This window comes from Gymnoscopelus braueri (genome assembly GCF_963280865.1).
Source record: "Gymnoscopelus braueri genome assembly, chromosome: 17".
Classification (NCBI taxonomy): domain Eukaryota; kingdom Metazoa; phylum Chordata; class Actinopteri; order Myctophiformes; family Myctophidae; genus Gymnoscopelus; species Gymnoscopelus braueri.
Genome location: NC_137617.1, coordinates 49,707,273 through 49,720,973, shown reverse-complemented (window position 1 = coordinate 49,720,973; position 13,701 = coordinate 49,707,273). Strand labels below are relative to the sequence as shown.

The following is a 13,701-nucleotide window of genomic DNA, read 5'->3' as shown; positions in this document are numbered from 1 at the left end:
CATGAAAGGTGCTATACAAATAAAGTTTATTATTATTATTATTATTCCATCCACCAAGGCTAGCATTGGTTGTAAAACCTTGCATAATACGCAGAATGTTGAGTGAACTAAAACAGGCGCTCTAACCCCAAATCATTTCCCATATAATGTGCCTTCAGAAGCATACTGTACACACTAAAGTCCTCAGCCTTAATTTAACTCTTAAGGCGGTTACACACCGGCGAATGTGCGAATATACGCAAAATTCGGACTCGTTCCGAATAATTAAAAGACGCTTTTTCGCTTCGCTTTTCCGCTTTTTCGCGCCATGTACGCTTGCATTGACTTTATAAGGTTTTAAAAAAAAGCGTATTATTCGCATGAAAAAATCGCCCCGGTGTGTAAGGACCTTTAGAGTGTACAAATGTAACCTTAACACTGAGGATCTTAATGTGTGCAGTATGTCATAAATACTTACAGCATCTCATATTTACACATCAGGTTAATAATGATCCTTATTGCTCTTCCAGTGCAACTCAACACCAGGACAAATGTGTGTGTGTGCTGCCCTCTACAGGTGAAAAGACAAAAGTCAAATAGTACTGTCTGCCTCCTGGCACACACACACACACACACACACACACACACACACACACACACACACACACACACACACACACACACACACACACACACACACACACACACACACACACACACGTTAATGGTATTAGCTGCAGCTGTGTTGCTTGTAATCATCATTTTAATATTTAGAGAGCAGAAAACTCCCACATGTGGTGGTGTTACGTAACGTTACACTTTAACTCAACTCTAAATAGTGTGTTATGTTTTAATACTGACCAGTATTTATAGCTCCCATTCACACTCTTATCAATTAACCCATTAAGACCTGAATCCCATTATAAAATGTCTAGTAGTTTTCTGAAAAGCCTATGTTGCTATAATATCAGTGATGCTCAAAACCTTTCCATGTCAAGGACCACAAACATGAAATGTATTTGGCCGCAGACCCCCATCTGAAAATATCTTGTTCCAGGGACCCCCCCCCACCCCCTCCCCCCAGAAGCAAAGACTTTAATTAAAGATGTTCGCTTGAAAAACATATATATATATTCAAAGATTTGAATCTAACATGACACAGTATGCGTTCCCGGTTTAACTCAGACCTTCTCTTTCCACCAGATCGTGTCCTATCTACTGGACCTGCCAGAGAAGGATGAGGAGGAGGTGGAACGAGCTCAGATCAACAACTTTGACTCCCTGTGGGGAGAGACAGGTAGGAACTATGACCTATGACCTTCTGGGGGGGTCGGGGGGTGCAAAAACACTTATGCTCGACTTGTAACTGTGGACAATCTCCCTGCTTTCAAAAACTGTAGCAAACTGTTAGCCTAAAGCGGAAATATAGAACCCACTGGCTCGGCGCCTATGTTCATAACACAGTACCGCCTCTCTTCTCTCTCTCTCTCTCTCCCCCCCCTCTCTCTCCAGCCCTGACAGCGGCGTCGGGTCGGGGGAAGCTGGAGGTGTGCCGCTTGCTGCTGGAGCAGGGCGCGGCCGTGGCCCAGCCCAACAGGCGGGGCATCGTGCCGCTGTTCAGCGCCGTGAGACAGGGACACTGGCAGGTGAGAGACACTGTCCTGTTTCCTTAAACACACCATGTCAGAACCATAGACACTGTCCTGTTTCCTTAAACACACCATGTCAGAACCATAGACACTGTCCTGTTTCCTTAAACACACCATGTCAGAACCATAGACACTGTCCTGTTTCCTTAAACACACCATGTCAGAACCATAGACACTGTCCTGTTTCCTTAAACACACCATGTCAGAACCATAGACACTGTCCTGTTTCCTTAAACACACCATGTCAGAACCATAGACACTGTCCTGTTTCCTTAAACACACCATGTCAGAACCATAGACACTGTTCTGTTTCCTTAAACACACCATGTCAGAACCATAGACACTGTCCTGTTTCCTTAAACACACCATGTCAGAACCATAGACACTGTCCTGTTTCCTTAAACACACCATGTCAGAACCATAGACACTGTCCTGTTTCCTTAAACACACCATGTCAGAACCATAGACACTGTCCTGTTTCCTTAAACACACCATGTCAGAACCATAGACACTGTCCTGTTTCCTTAAACACACCATGTCAGAACCATAGACACTGTCCTGTTTCCTTAAACACACCATGTCAGAACCATAGACACTGTCCTGTTTACTTAAACACACCATGTCAGAACCTTAGACACTGTCCTGTTTCCTCAAACACACCATGTCAGAACCATAGACACTGTCCTCTTTCCTTAGACCGGGAACACATCTGTGTCATTTTAAGATTTCTTTGCCTATTAAAAAATAGCAGATCTAGAAGCTCATAGCGCTCTGTGCCACGCTATGAGCTTGTAGATCTGCTATTTTTTAATTGGCAAAGACACAGACGCGTTCCTGTATTGAATGGATTAAACAGGGTTATTATAGTTAACTAAATCTGTGTGTGTGTGTGTGTGTGTGTGTGTGTGTGTGTGTGTGTGTGTGTGTGTGTGTGTGTGTGTGTGTGTGTGTGTGTGTGTGTGTGTGTGTGTGTGTGTGTGTGTTCAGATCGTGGACCTCCTGTTGACCCATGGAGCTGACGTGAACCTGGCTGATAAGCAGGGCAGGACCCCACTGATGATGGCCGCCTCAGAGGGGCATCTGGGCACCGTGGAGTTCCTGCTGGCACAAGGTGGGCCCCCCACCCCCCCCTTATGTTCAATTACCAGAGGGAACCAGAGAAATGTGCATTTTCTGGAGACGATGGCCGCTGTGCTAGGCAGTCGCTAGGTCGTATGAGGCGGTTGCTAGTGTGCCAGGTCAATCCCTAGCGCCACCTGAAGATGTTAATTAACTATTAACACATTGACTGCCAGAGTTTATTCATAATGTACTCACCCCAGTGCCAGCGATTTGTTGTTTTATAACCCTTTTCAACCGCTCACAGAATTGTTATATCCATTAAAATCGTTTGTCTGGCTCTGTTTATAAACACACACGACAGATAGAGAAGCACTCAAAGAGTTACGTTTTCTCTCTACGTCTCCATTCTCTCTCTCTCTCCGCCTCCCAAACAGGCTGCAAACGTCATATCCGGTGGCTGTAGACGTATTTCCATCTTAGCTTAGCTTAGCTTATGATCGGGTTTCAGATCGTTGGTAAACACAACGACGATAACTGTTTGTCGTCTAGAGTAAAGAAATATACAACCGGAGCTCTCCGTTCGTTTACCGTGTGAAAAAACTGTGTTTTGCCCTATTTTGCCTAAAAACAATTGACGCTTTTATTTTTTTAAATAGCAGATAGTCTATTTTCAAATATCTGATGTATATAGAGTTAAAGTGGTTAAACTGATTGTGATAATAAAATGTTTTCCTGTGGACCCCCTGGAACACCCTCAAGGACCCTGGGGAGTCCCCGGACCACACTTTGATGAGAACCACACTGCCTTATTATAAAGTGTTTTTTTATATCGTCTCTGTCAGGTGGAAACCTCATGTGTTCGCAAATGTTCGCTTTAAAAAAACATATATTCAAAGATTTGCACAAATTGTCACGATTTTTCAAAAATAGCAGATCTACAAGCTCATAGCACTGCCGCGCTATGAGCTTGTAGATCTGCTATTTTGGAATAGCCCAAAGACATCTATCCCTTTTATAAACCTCTTGTTGTGTTTCTTCTTCTCCTCCCAGGAGCCTCTCTGCCTCTGATGGACAAGGAGGGGCTTACGGCTCTGAGCTGGGCGTGTCTTAAAGGTCACCTGGCGGTGGTGCGCTGCCTGGTGGAGAACGGCTCGGCCACCGACCACGCCGACAAGAACGGCCGCACGCCCCTCGACCTGGCCGCCTTCTACGGGGACTCTGAGGTGGTGAGTGGACCGTTCACTAAGTACTAAGGGTTTTACTCTGAGGTGGTGAGTGGACCGTTCACTAAATACTAAGGGTTTTACTCTGAGGTGGTGAGTGGACCGTTCACTAAATACTAAGGGTTTTACTCTGAGGTGGTGAGTGGACCGTTCACTAAATACTAAGGGTTTTACTCTGAGGTGGTGAGTGGTCCGTTCACTAAATACTAAGGGTTTTTCTTTTTTTTTGATTGATTGATTGATTGAATGTTTTATTGACAGAAGACCCGAGGCCGATTCTACACAAAATGCCTGTTAACTCAGTAGTTCTCACTAGGGGTGGGACGATATGGGTACCTCACGATACGATATATATCACGATATTAGGCCCACGATAACAATATATATCACGATATTCGACGATGTTCGATATATTGCGATATCACGATATTCGATATATATTGCAAGAAATTTCACCAACGATATATCACGATATGTGAAAATATCGATATATTGGGATATCACGATATATTGCATGAAAATTCACCAACGATATATCACGATAGTCCTTGTATTCAATTCATAAACACATAAAATAGCACCAAACAGTTCAAAATCATCATTACACAAATACAGAGTAGGAAAAACAACGTATCACAAACTTAAAAAAAAAAAAAAAAAAAAAAAAAAAAGTTTTATTTTTATTTTTTTAATATCGATATTTTCCGGCAGCATATCGATTATTTATCGCGGGAGAAAGTATCGCGATATATCGATATATCGATATATCGTCCCACCCCTAGTTCTCACCCTTTCAACATTTTTGAATGTTTGAGTGTTCAAAAATAGCAGACGTACAAGCTTGCTTGCAGCGCTGCACGAAGCGCTGTGAGCTTGTACATCTGGTATTTTTGGATAGCCAATGCTTTCCCGGTTTTAATGGGTTAGTAAGTAACAGCAGTGCATAAATTTAAAAAAAAAAAAAAACGTTAGGGTGCCAGAGGTTTATTAAAATATTATACGTTGAGTGCCGGGATTTTTTACAATTTTTTGAACCTTTTTCAAGTAGTCACAAAATATTTTCAGTGATCACCGTCCTCACGGTGATCCCCTCATTACACACATACAGGTCTCGTACAATTGGGGGGGGGGAATTAAAAACATTCGTTAATCCGTTCCATAGTTGCAGCCAGTTGAAAATAGTCAAAAATACATTGTAAAAATAAAAAGTACACAGGAGCCGAGATACAGGCTTTTGAAGTCATAAGTTAACCAGGAAGTGGATTGGAGTCTAAATCTTCGAAAAATTATATCTCCTGGTGCTGTGAAGGAAAAAAAAAAAAAAAAATCATATTTTTTTCCAAAAACGTAAATATAAGTTTTTGGCCATAGAGGTATAATATAACTAGAGGGCGGATTGCCCCGCCCCAGCTATCATTTCAATGAATGTGCTCAGTGGCGTTTTGAAGCACCCGGAAACCTGCCGGAAGTAGAATTATTGGTTCGATTTTGACGCCCCATAGAGTTATGAGCATGCGCACTAGTGTCCTTTTTGCGTTCTACGGCAGCCCGTGTGTCAAGGATTGAACGCGAGATATTTATTAAATACACTCGAGATGCATATTTATATGTAAATACATATGTATGTATGTATAATATGTTTACATATTTATATGTATAAATATAAATATCTCTCAGTATGTTTTGCGCGTGCATGTATTTCTCCCCGCCTGCAGTTCCAGCTTTGGCCACTGGGGTGGCAGCTTCAATGTTTCTCAGCAACTCTGGGGGCTTGTTTTTGGCACCCAATGGGTATGTCTTTAGTCCTCTTTTAAAAGCATCAGCAGATTGCGGTGCCCTCTGGTGGTCAGGGAGGGCATGCCAGAGCAGGATGCCTTAGTGGTCGGTCGCCCAATGATGACCCAAACATTTATGTTCCACTAACCCTCCCTCCATGTGCCGGTGGTTGCGTTGGGTCCCGTTCAGGTCCAGTTCTTGGTGGACCACGGGGCCATGATCGAGCACGTGGACTACAGCGGCATGCGGCCCCTGGACCGGGCGGTGGGGTGCAGGAACACCTCGGTGGTGGTGGCCTTGCTCAAGAAGGGAGCCAAGATAGGTAAGAAGACCAGGGTGCCAGCCCCCCCCCCTCTCTCGGCTAGCAACACCACACACACTACATACTGTACAGAGCCCTATAGTGCGGTGGTTCTCAAACGTTTTGATCTCACGGACCCCCATTACTCGCAGAGCGTGCAAATGGAACCAAATGGACCCGTAAGGGTCCATTTGGTTCCATTTGCACGCTCTCAGAGTTACAGACCTTTTAAGCGTCCGTTTGGAACCTCGTCATGTAGTCTCGCGAGCCAGGCTGCTGCCTCTCACAATTAAAATTAAAAAAAAAATCTGTGATTTTTATTTTATATTTAATTATACGATATACTATATTTAATAAATACCCTTTGTTTTGCCGTTTTCAAAAAGTTTTTTTTCACAGAATCAAACGTTTTATGGTCATGATTCACCAGGACCCTGGATGGCTTGATTCTAGGCTTAAAATAATTGCTATAAATATTTTTGGAAATGTCAATGGGGAAAATGCATTGACTATTTTGGAGTGGAACCAGAAAATGTCCGCCACTGCTATGCCCTATATATAGCTTGCTGCTTATCAGAAATGGAAATTGTAAAATAAAGTGTTATGATATTAATTATTAAATATATTTTCGTGAACGGAAATGATGAGCAAGTTGACAGGTTCCGTTCTCAGCTTCCGTACATGTGTAGTTCCAGAGTATATACAGCATTCAGAGAGTGTGGAATAGTCGTATGGCTACGCGAGACTGTACTCCTCATGGAAGTCATGGACATGCTGGGGTCCATGGACCAAACTTTGAGAACCAACTGGCCCGGCATTTAAAGCACACAAAGGGCACCGCTCTAAATATAGCGCCCCCTAATCGCCACAAGTTACACGGTGAAAGGTTATTTTGGCCTGCCCCCCCCCCCCCCCCCCCCACAGAAACCATGCAGCCACCATTTTGAAAACTGTTGCCACGCGCCAGCAGTTGAAAAAGGTCATTTATTTTATTTAATGTCTGTGTGGACTGGAGCGCAAAGAGCTGCATGAAAGGGCTCTGAGAACCATAACGGGCTTGAACAACGCTCCCTTCTTTAAGATCACGGCTTCCCAGCCCTGTTATTTCACTGCAGCTAGTGTTGGGGTCGTTCGTGAGTGAATCGTTTGGAAGGAACACGGGTTATTTTCGTTGAACGGAAACAAACTAGTTCCCTTATACCCATAAAAAGTTATCCCTCGAGTCGTTCAGTTCCCTTTCCTCGCGGAAAGCCCGTTGACGCGAGGTTCAGTCGGTCAGTCGGCCGCAAAATGCAACATTTTGATCGGGCTGAAGAGTTGATGTTCCTCTTCCGTCATTGGACCGAACCACGCGAGGAGGGCGGAACCCAGAACTAACCGAACGGTGAACAAATGATTAGAACTGATCTGTTTCCAAGCGAACTGAACAAAATGACTTGATGCACTGAAAACGAGCGCTAGTTGGTCCCATCACTAACTGCAGCCAATGCAGGCCATGGATTCAGGCTTCCTGTCTCCATGTAGCTTTAACCCCTCCCCCCTCCACCACCTCCTCCACCCACCACCACGCTACCACCACCACCTTGCTAACGGCGTGCTAGCGCCCCCCGCTGCCTACGGCTGACGCTGCACCATTTATTCATGGCTGTTGATGTGTGTTCTGCTGTTTATTGCTATGTTCTCTCTATCTGTGTCTTTAGTTGGGTTTCCATTACAACTCATGTCACACGTTTCTAAACGGGATTAAAGTCAGAAATAGTCAGAAGTCATCAGCGTGAGAACATGTGAATTCATTGTGCCTTCTGCTTTTATGTTAATATTAGGAGTTGGTTCATTGGGATAAGCAGTAGGTGGCACTATTTCTCCAGTCAGGTGATATGCATATTATTAGACCGATATGCAGTATTTATTTATTATTATTTGAGTGCCGCACTATGAGCTTGTAGATCTGATTTTTTTATCGTGAAAATGTGTGCAAATCTTTGAATATATCATATTTTGTATTTTAACTCAAATCTTTGCTTCTGGGGATTCTACAAATGTCTTCTAAATCCTTTACATTGCTATATATCAGTGGTTTTCACTATTTTTGGGCGGTGTAGCCCCCTATAAGTGGGGTTGGGACACCTCATTAGTATTAGTTTCCTGCACTGTGATTGGCCCACTGTCCTGTACTGTGATTGGCTGACTCTATTGGCTGACTCTATTCAGCACTGTGATTGGCTAGCGAGACACATGATGACATTAATAACCTATAAATAGGATTATGCACTTCAAAAAAATCATTTTTTTTGGGAAGTGAGCTTCCATCACTATGATGACCACTGTGATGACCACACCGCCCACTTCACACTGGGTGTGATTTTTTAATGTCAAGGACCCCCAAGATGATGTGTCTTTGGCCGCGGACCTGAAAACATGTTGTGGTCCAGGTCCAGGGACCCCAGAAGCAAAGATTTTAGTTAAAAATGTTCGCTTTAAAAAGATATATATATATTTTCACAAATAGCAGATCTACAAGCTCGTAGAGGGGCACTCGGTACCACGCTATTAGCTTGTAGCTTGGGGGTGAGGTGGAGTCTGAAGAGGTGAGTGCTAGGGGGTGAGGTGGAGTCTGAAGAGGTGAGTGCTAGGGGGTGAGGTGGAGTCTGAAGAGGTGAGTGCTAGGGGGTGAGGGGGAGTCTGAAGAGGTGAGTGCTAGGGGGTGAGGTAGTCTGAAGAGGTGAGTGCTAGGGGGTGAGGGGGAGTCTGAAGAGGTGAGTGCTAGGGGGTGAGGTAGTCTGAAGAGGTGAGTGCTAGGGGGTGAGGTGAAGTCTGAAGAGGTGAGTGCTAGGGGGTGAGGTCAGGTAGAGTCTGAAGAGGTGAGTGCTAGGGGGTGAGGTCAGGTAGAGTCTGAAGAGGCGAGTGCTAGGAGGTGAGGTGGAGTGTGAAGAGGTGAGTGCTAGGGGGTGAGAGGTGGAGTCTGAAGAGGTGAGTGCTAGGGGGTGAGGTGGAGTCTGAAGAGGTGAGTGCTAGGGGGTGATGTGGAGTCTGAAGAGGTGAGTGCTAGGGGGTGATGTGTAGTCTGAAGAGGTGAGTGCTAGGGGGTGAGGTGGAGTCTGAAGAGGTGAGTGCTAGGGGGTGATGTGGATTCTGAAGAGGTGAGTGCTAGGGGGTGAGGTGGAGTCTGAAGAGGTGAGTGCTAGGGGGTGAGGTGGAGTCTGAAGAGGTGAGTGCTAGGGGGTGAGGTGGAGTCTGAAGAGGTGGGTGCTAGGGGGTGAGGTGGAGTCTTAGGTGAGTCTGCATTTAGCACATTAAATCGGCAAAAAAAAAGATGTTTCAAATTGTCTGCTATTCCACTCAGGTTCTTTTATGCGCGGTTCAAAAGTTTGCATAAAAAACAGGTGGATGATGGAAACCCAACGTATTTATTTCTCTCTTTCTCTCTGTCACACGTAACTGTTTTTCTTTCTCTGTCTCTCTCTCTCTCTCTCTCTGTGTCATCATGTTGTCTCTCTCTCATCCTCTCTCTGTCTGTGGTAACAGAGGCAGGTGGTGGTTTTTACCACTAGCGGGTGCTGCTGCTTCTCTTTCTCTGTGTTTGTTTAATTTCCTTATTTCTATTTTATTCTTTAAATTCCTTTATTTGTTTATTTTACCTTCCGCTTCTCACTGCTGCTTTTTTCTGTTCTTCTTTTCTCACTTTCTCCTCCTCCTCCTCCTGCCATCACCTCCTCTCTCTCTCTCTCTCTCTCTCTCTCTCTCTCTCTCTCTATGTCGTTCCTCTCTCTCTCTCTCTCTCTCTCTCTCTCTCTCTCTCTCTCTCTCTCGTTCCTCCTCTCACTCCCATGCCCCCCCCCCACCTCCTCCCACCTCCCTTTATTCTCTGGCGAACCTCTCCCCCCACTCATGACCACCCGACCACCCCCTCCTTACCTTTCCTCCCCGTACCCCCCTCTACACCCCTCCCCCACACCCCTCTCCCTCCCCCTCCCGGCCCTTGAACCCCCCCTCCCCCCGCCTCTCTCTCCGGCCCCCCAGGATGTCAGACGCTGCCCAGTCGGCCCCGAGGTAAAGCCGAGGCTGTCGACTTCTCACCCCAGCAGGCATTTTGACAGCTCTATATATATCTGCTCTTTTTTTATGTGTTTGTCTTCTGTGTCGTTCCTCAAAGTGTCAGCGAGGCTAGCTTAGCTTAGCTAACCCAACAACTCCCCCCGACCTGCCCTCTCAAACTGACAAACAAAAAAATACAAAGTCACACTTGAGGTATTATCACTGACAGAGGCATTGAACCTTGAGGTAGACGGTTCACCACCAAGGCTGGTTTATACTTTGTAGCGAGCCGCTATCGCGCAACAAGCTAACAGCAGATGTACAAGCTAACGATGTGTCGCGCTGCAACGCGTTGTTCAACGCATTCTCACTCCTGCGTTCAACGCATTCTCACTCCCAAGATGGCAAACGGGTGACTTATTTATTTATTCATATGTTTAGGAGGGACAGTACATATTAATGAACACCACACATGCAATGCAATGTAAATACGTCGCATTTAGCAACAATTTCCTTTCGATATAAGTTACGATTCTGTCCCTATCGGGACATTAACTCGAACGGCGCCGAGTCGGATGAAGCAGACTGCGCAGCACTCGACGCGGCGACTCACTCGCCTCACGGCTCGCCCGGCGGTGCCTCTCGTGGTGGCTCACGTCCGCTTTAGACGGCGTGCTTCTGTCGTTTTAATAGTTTTTGGGGGGTTTGAGAACGGCACTTCCACAGTCCTGGAGTGTGGAAGTACGCAGGACTTCACCTTTTGATGTTTGTTCTCATATTGTCCCAAGAAGTCACGATAATTATGCATGTGGGGGAGTGAGAGTGTGTTGCGTTGTTAGCTTTTGTACATCTGCTGTTTTCTTGCTGCGCGACACCCGGTGCACGACCAGGTATAACTGGCCCTTAATGTCGTCAGTGGGGATTGAACCTAGAGAGAGGTAGACCACAGGTCCTTACACAACGGGAGCTTGACGAATAAACCAAACCGAAAATACGCCCGGAAGAAAGAAGAAACTATCAATTTGGTTACGCCTCATTCACACTGGTTGATGCTTTTATTTCACCTTGTTCTTAGAATAAACGGCGTGGCTTCAGCACCTTGTTATATTATTATTATTATATGTTATATTTGTGTTCTGTGTGGATGTTCTCATCGTGACACAAACTCTTTAAATGAATGTGAATTAATGGCTCCCGGTGTGTAACGGATCTTGAGTTGTGCGCCTGAGTCGCGTACCGAAAATAGCGGATCCACAAGGCCTGCTGTTTTTCGGTGTGCAACAACCCATTCCAACGGCCCCTTCATGTTCCATGGCTCGTGCCCGCAAGCATGCCCACTTAATGCCCACCGCCTCCAGGGGTCCCGTGTGACGTTGTGGTGTGCCAGGATGTTTTTTACCGCTCTTCCATCCCACTAAGGAACTGCATGATGACAGTCAGTGGCCCTGCACCACCCCAACCCATACCCCAACCCAGACCTTAACCCAGACCCTGACCCCAAACCAGACCCCAACCCATACCCCAACCCAGACCTTAACCCAGACCCTGACCCTGACCCCAAACCAGACCCCAACCCAGACCTTAACCCAGACCCCAACCCAGACCCTGACCCCAACCCAGACCCCAACCCAGACCCTAACCCTAACCCTAACCCTAACCCCAACCCAGACCCTGACCCCAACCCCAACCCAGACCCCAACCCAGACCCCAACCCAGACCCTAACCCCAACCCAGACCTTAACCCAGACCCCAACCCAGACCCTGACCCCAACCCAGACCTTAACCCAGACCCCAACCCAGACCCTGACCCCAACCCAGACCTTAACCCAGACCCCAAACCAGACCCTGACCCCAACCCAGACCCCAACCCAGACCTTAACCCAGACCCCAACCCAGACCCTGACCCTGACCCAGACCTTAACCCAGACCCCAACCCAGACCCTGACCCCAACCCAGACCTTAACCCAGACCCCAACCCAGACCCTGACCCCAACCCAGACCTTAACCCAGACCCCAACCCTGACCCTGACCCCGACCCAGACCCCAACCCAGACCCTAACCCAGACCCCAACCCAGACCCTGACCCCAACCCAGACCCCAACCCAGACCCCAACCCAGACCCCAACCCAGACCCCAACCCAGACCCTGACCCCAACCCAGACCCCAACCCAGACCCCAACCCAGACCCCAACCCAGACCCCAACCCAGACCCTGACCCCAACCCAGACCCCGACCCAGACCCCGACCCAGACCCCGACCCAGACCCTGACCCTGACCCCAACCCAGACCCCAACCCAGACCCCAACCCAGACCCCAACCCAGACCCCACACTCACTAGTGTGCATCAGGGGGTATTTGTTAAGTGGTGCTGCATGTGTTTTGTAATGCCTTTCTGCACCCCCCCCCCCCCCCCCGCTACATGAGATCCAGGTTTAGCGTCACGTTGCATTTTGTTCTCGTTGGTGTTGGTGTCACCTCCCTGCAGGTCAGGTCAGAAACATCGATGCCCCCCGTGGTTCCACCTTCCAACCTCTCTCTCTCTCTCTCTCTCTCTCTCTCTCTCTCTCTCTCTCTCTCTCCTAACGCCTGCACAAATCCTCTCATCTTCCTCCTTGCTTGCCTTCCTACTCTCTGTCTCCCTTGTGCAAGAGCCCTCCCCCCTCCTTCTTGCCATCTATTGTTTACTCTGTGTGTGTGTGTGTGTGTGTGTGTGTGTGTGTGTGTGTGTGTGTGTGTGTGTGCGTGTGCGTGTGTTACATGTGTGTTGAGTACAGTTCTTGTTGTTGTTGTTGTTGTTGCAGGGATATGGAAAAGACAACAGCCACAGAATCCCACTCATGAGGCTTTGATCAGAGATGGGATTTTGTTGTTGTTGTTGTTGATGATGATTTTGTTGTTGTCATTGTGGTTGTTGTTCTTCTTGCATTATTCCTGTTCAGTTTGTGCCATTCCATTCCTATAACGTACAACACTGGCATCTTATCAACAAGATTCCAGTCTTGTAGGAATAAAGATCCAAACCTTGAAAAAAAAAAGTGTTGGACAATAATTTATCAGAGAGCAAAGTGGGTGGGACCAAACAGAGCCAAGTGGGTGGGACCAAATGGAGCCAAGTGGGTGGGACCAAAGAGAGCCAAGTGGGTGGGACCAAACAGAGCCAAGTGGGTGGGACCTAGGGCTGACCCAAACAACTCGAATATTCGAAGCTTCGTTCGATGGCACATGCTTCGAACTTTTTTTAAAAAATCGAGTAATTGGCCGTTTTTTTTATTTGGTAAAAAACCCCCCCAATGACCCCCCTCCCGCCCCCCCCCCCCCCCCCCCCCCCCCCAATTGTACAATCTGCGCAGCAATGGACCCTCGCAGCGATTGGGGGGGGGGCCGCGTGCCTTACCATGCGCCTCAATACGTTTACCTTGCTCCCACCAGTGCAACGTCACGACGTCCTCCTGACATGTGTTAATCAAAGCCGCCAACAAACAAACAAGAGCAGCCTGCAGGCATGTCCGCGAAGAAATCAGAAGTGTGGTTGCATTTTAAAATATGCCCAGACAACACCAGAAAAGCACAATGCCAGATTTGCGAAAAGAAAATGGCATACCTCAACTCAACAACAAGTTTGAAGAGCCACTTGATAAACGTAAGTAGCAGCATAACGTAGCAGCACTGCACATCC

At 46.9% G+C, this 13,701-nt stretch overlaps 2 protein-coding genes across 7 annotated transcripts in view; both read left to right on the top strand.

Annotated features, from left to right (window-relative positions):
* The window catches only part of LOC308104861 (ankyrin repeat and SOCS box protein 12-like), a 396,083-nt gene that overhangs the window by 343,809 nt on the left and 38,573 nt on the right, over positions 1-13,701 (top strand). The gene's annotated exons all lie outside the window — the stretch shown is intronic.
* tanc2b (tetratricopeptide repeat, ankyrin repeat and coiled-coil containing 2b) overlaps positions 1-13,701 on the top strand; it is a 332,731-nt gene that overhangs the window by 304,145 nt on the left and 14,885 nt on the right. For all 6 annotated transcript variants that reach the window (XM_080455415.1, XM_080455412.1, XM_080455411.1 and 3 more), the window contains 5 exons: positions 1,183-1,276; positions 1,492-1,625; positions 2,616-2,739; positions 3,741-3,916; positions 5,879-6,011. In XM_080455415.1, coding sequence (XP_080311541.1) covers positions 1,183-1,276; positions 1,492-1,625; positions 2,616-2,739; positions 3,741-3,916; positions 5,879-6,011 — 661 coding nt within the window. The remainder of the gene's footprint in view (positions 1-1,182; positions 1,277-1,491; positions 1,626-2,615; positions 2,740-3,740; positions 3,917-5,878; positions 6,012-13,701) is intronic.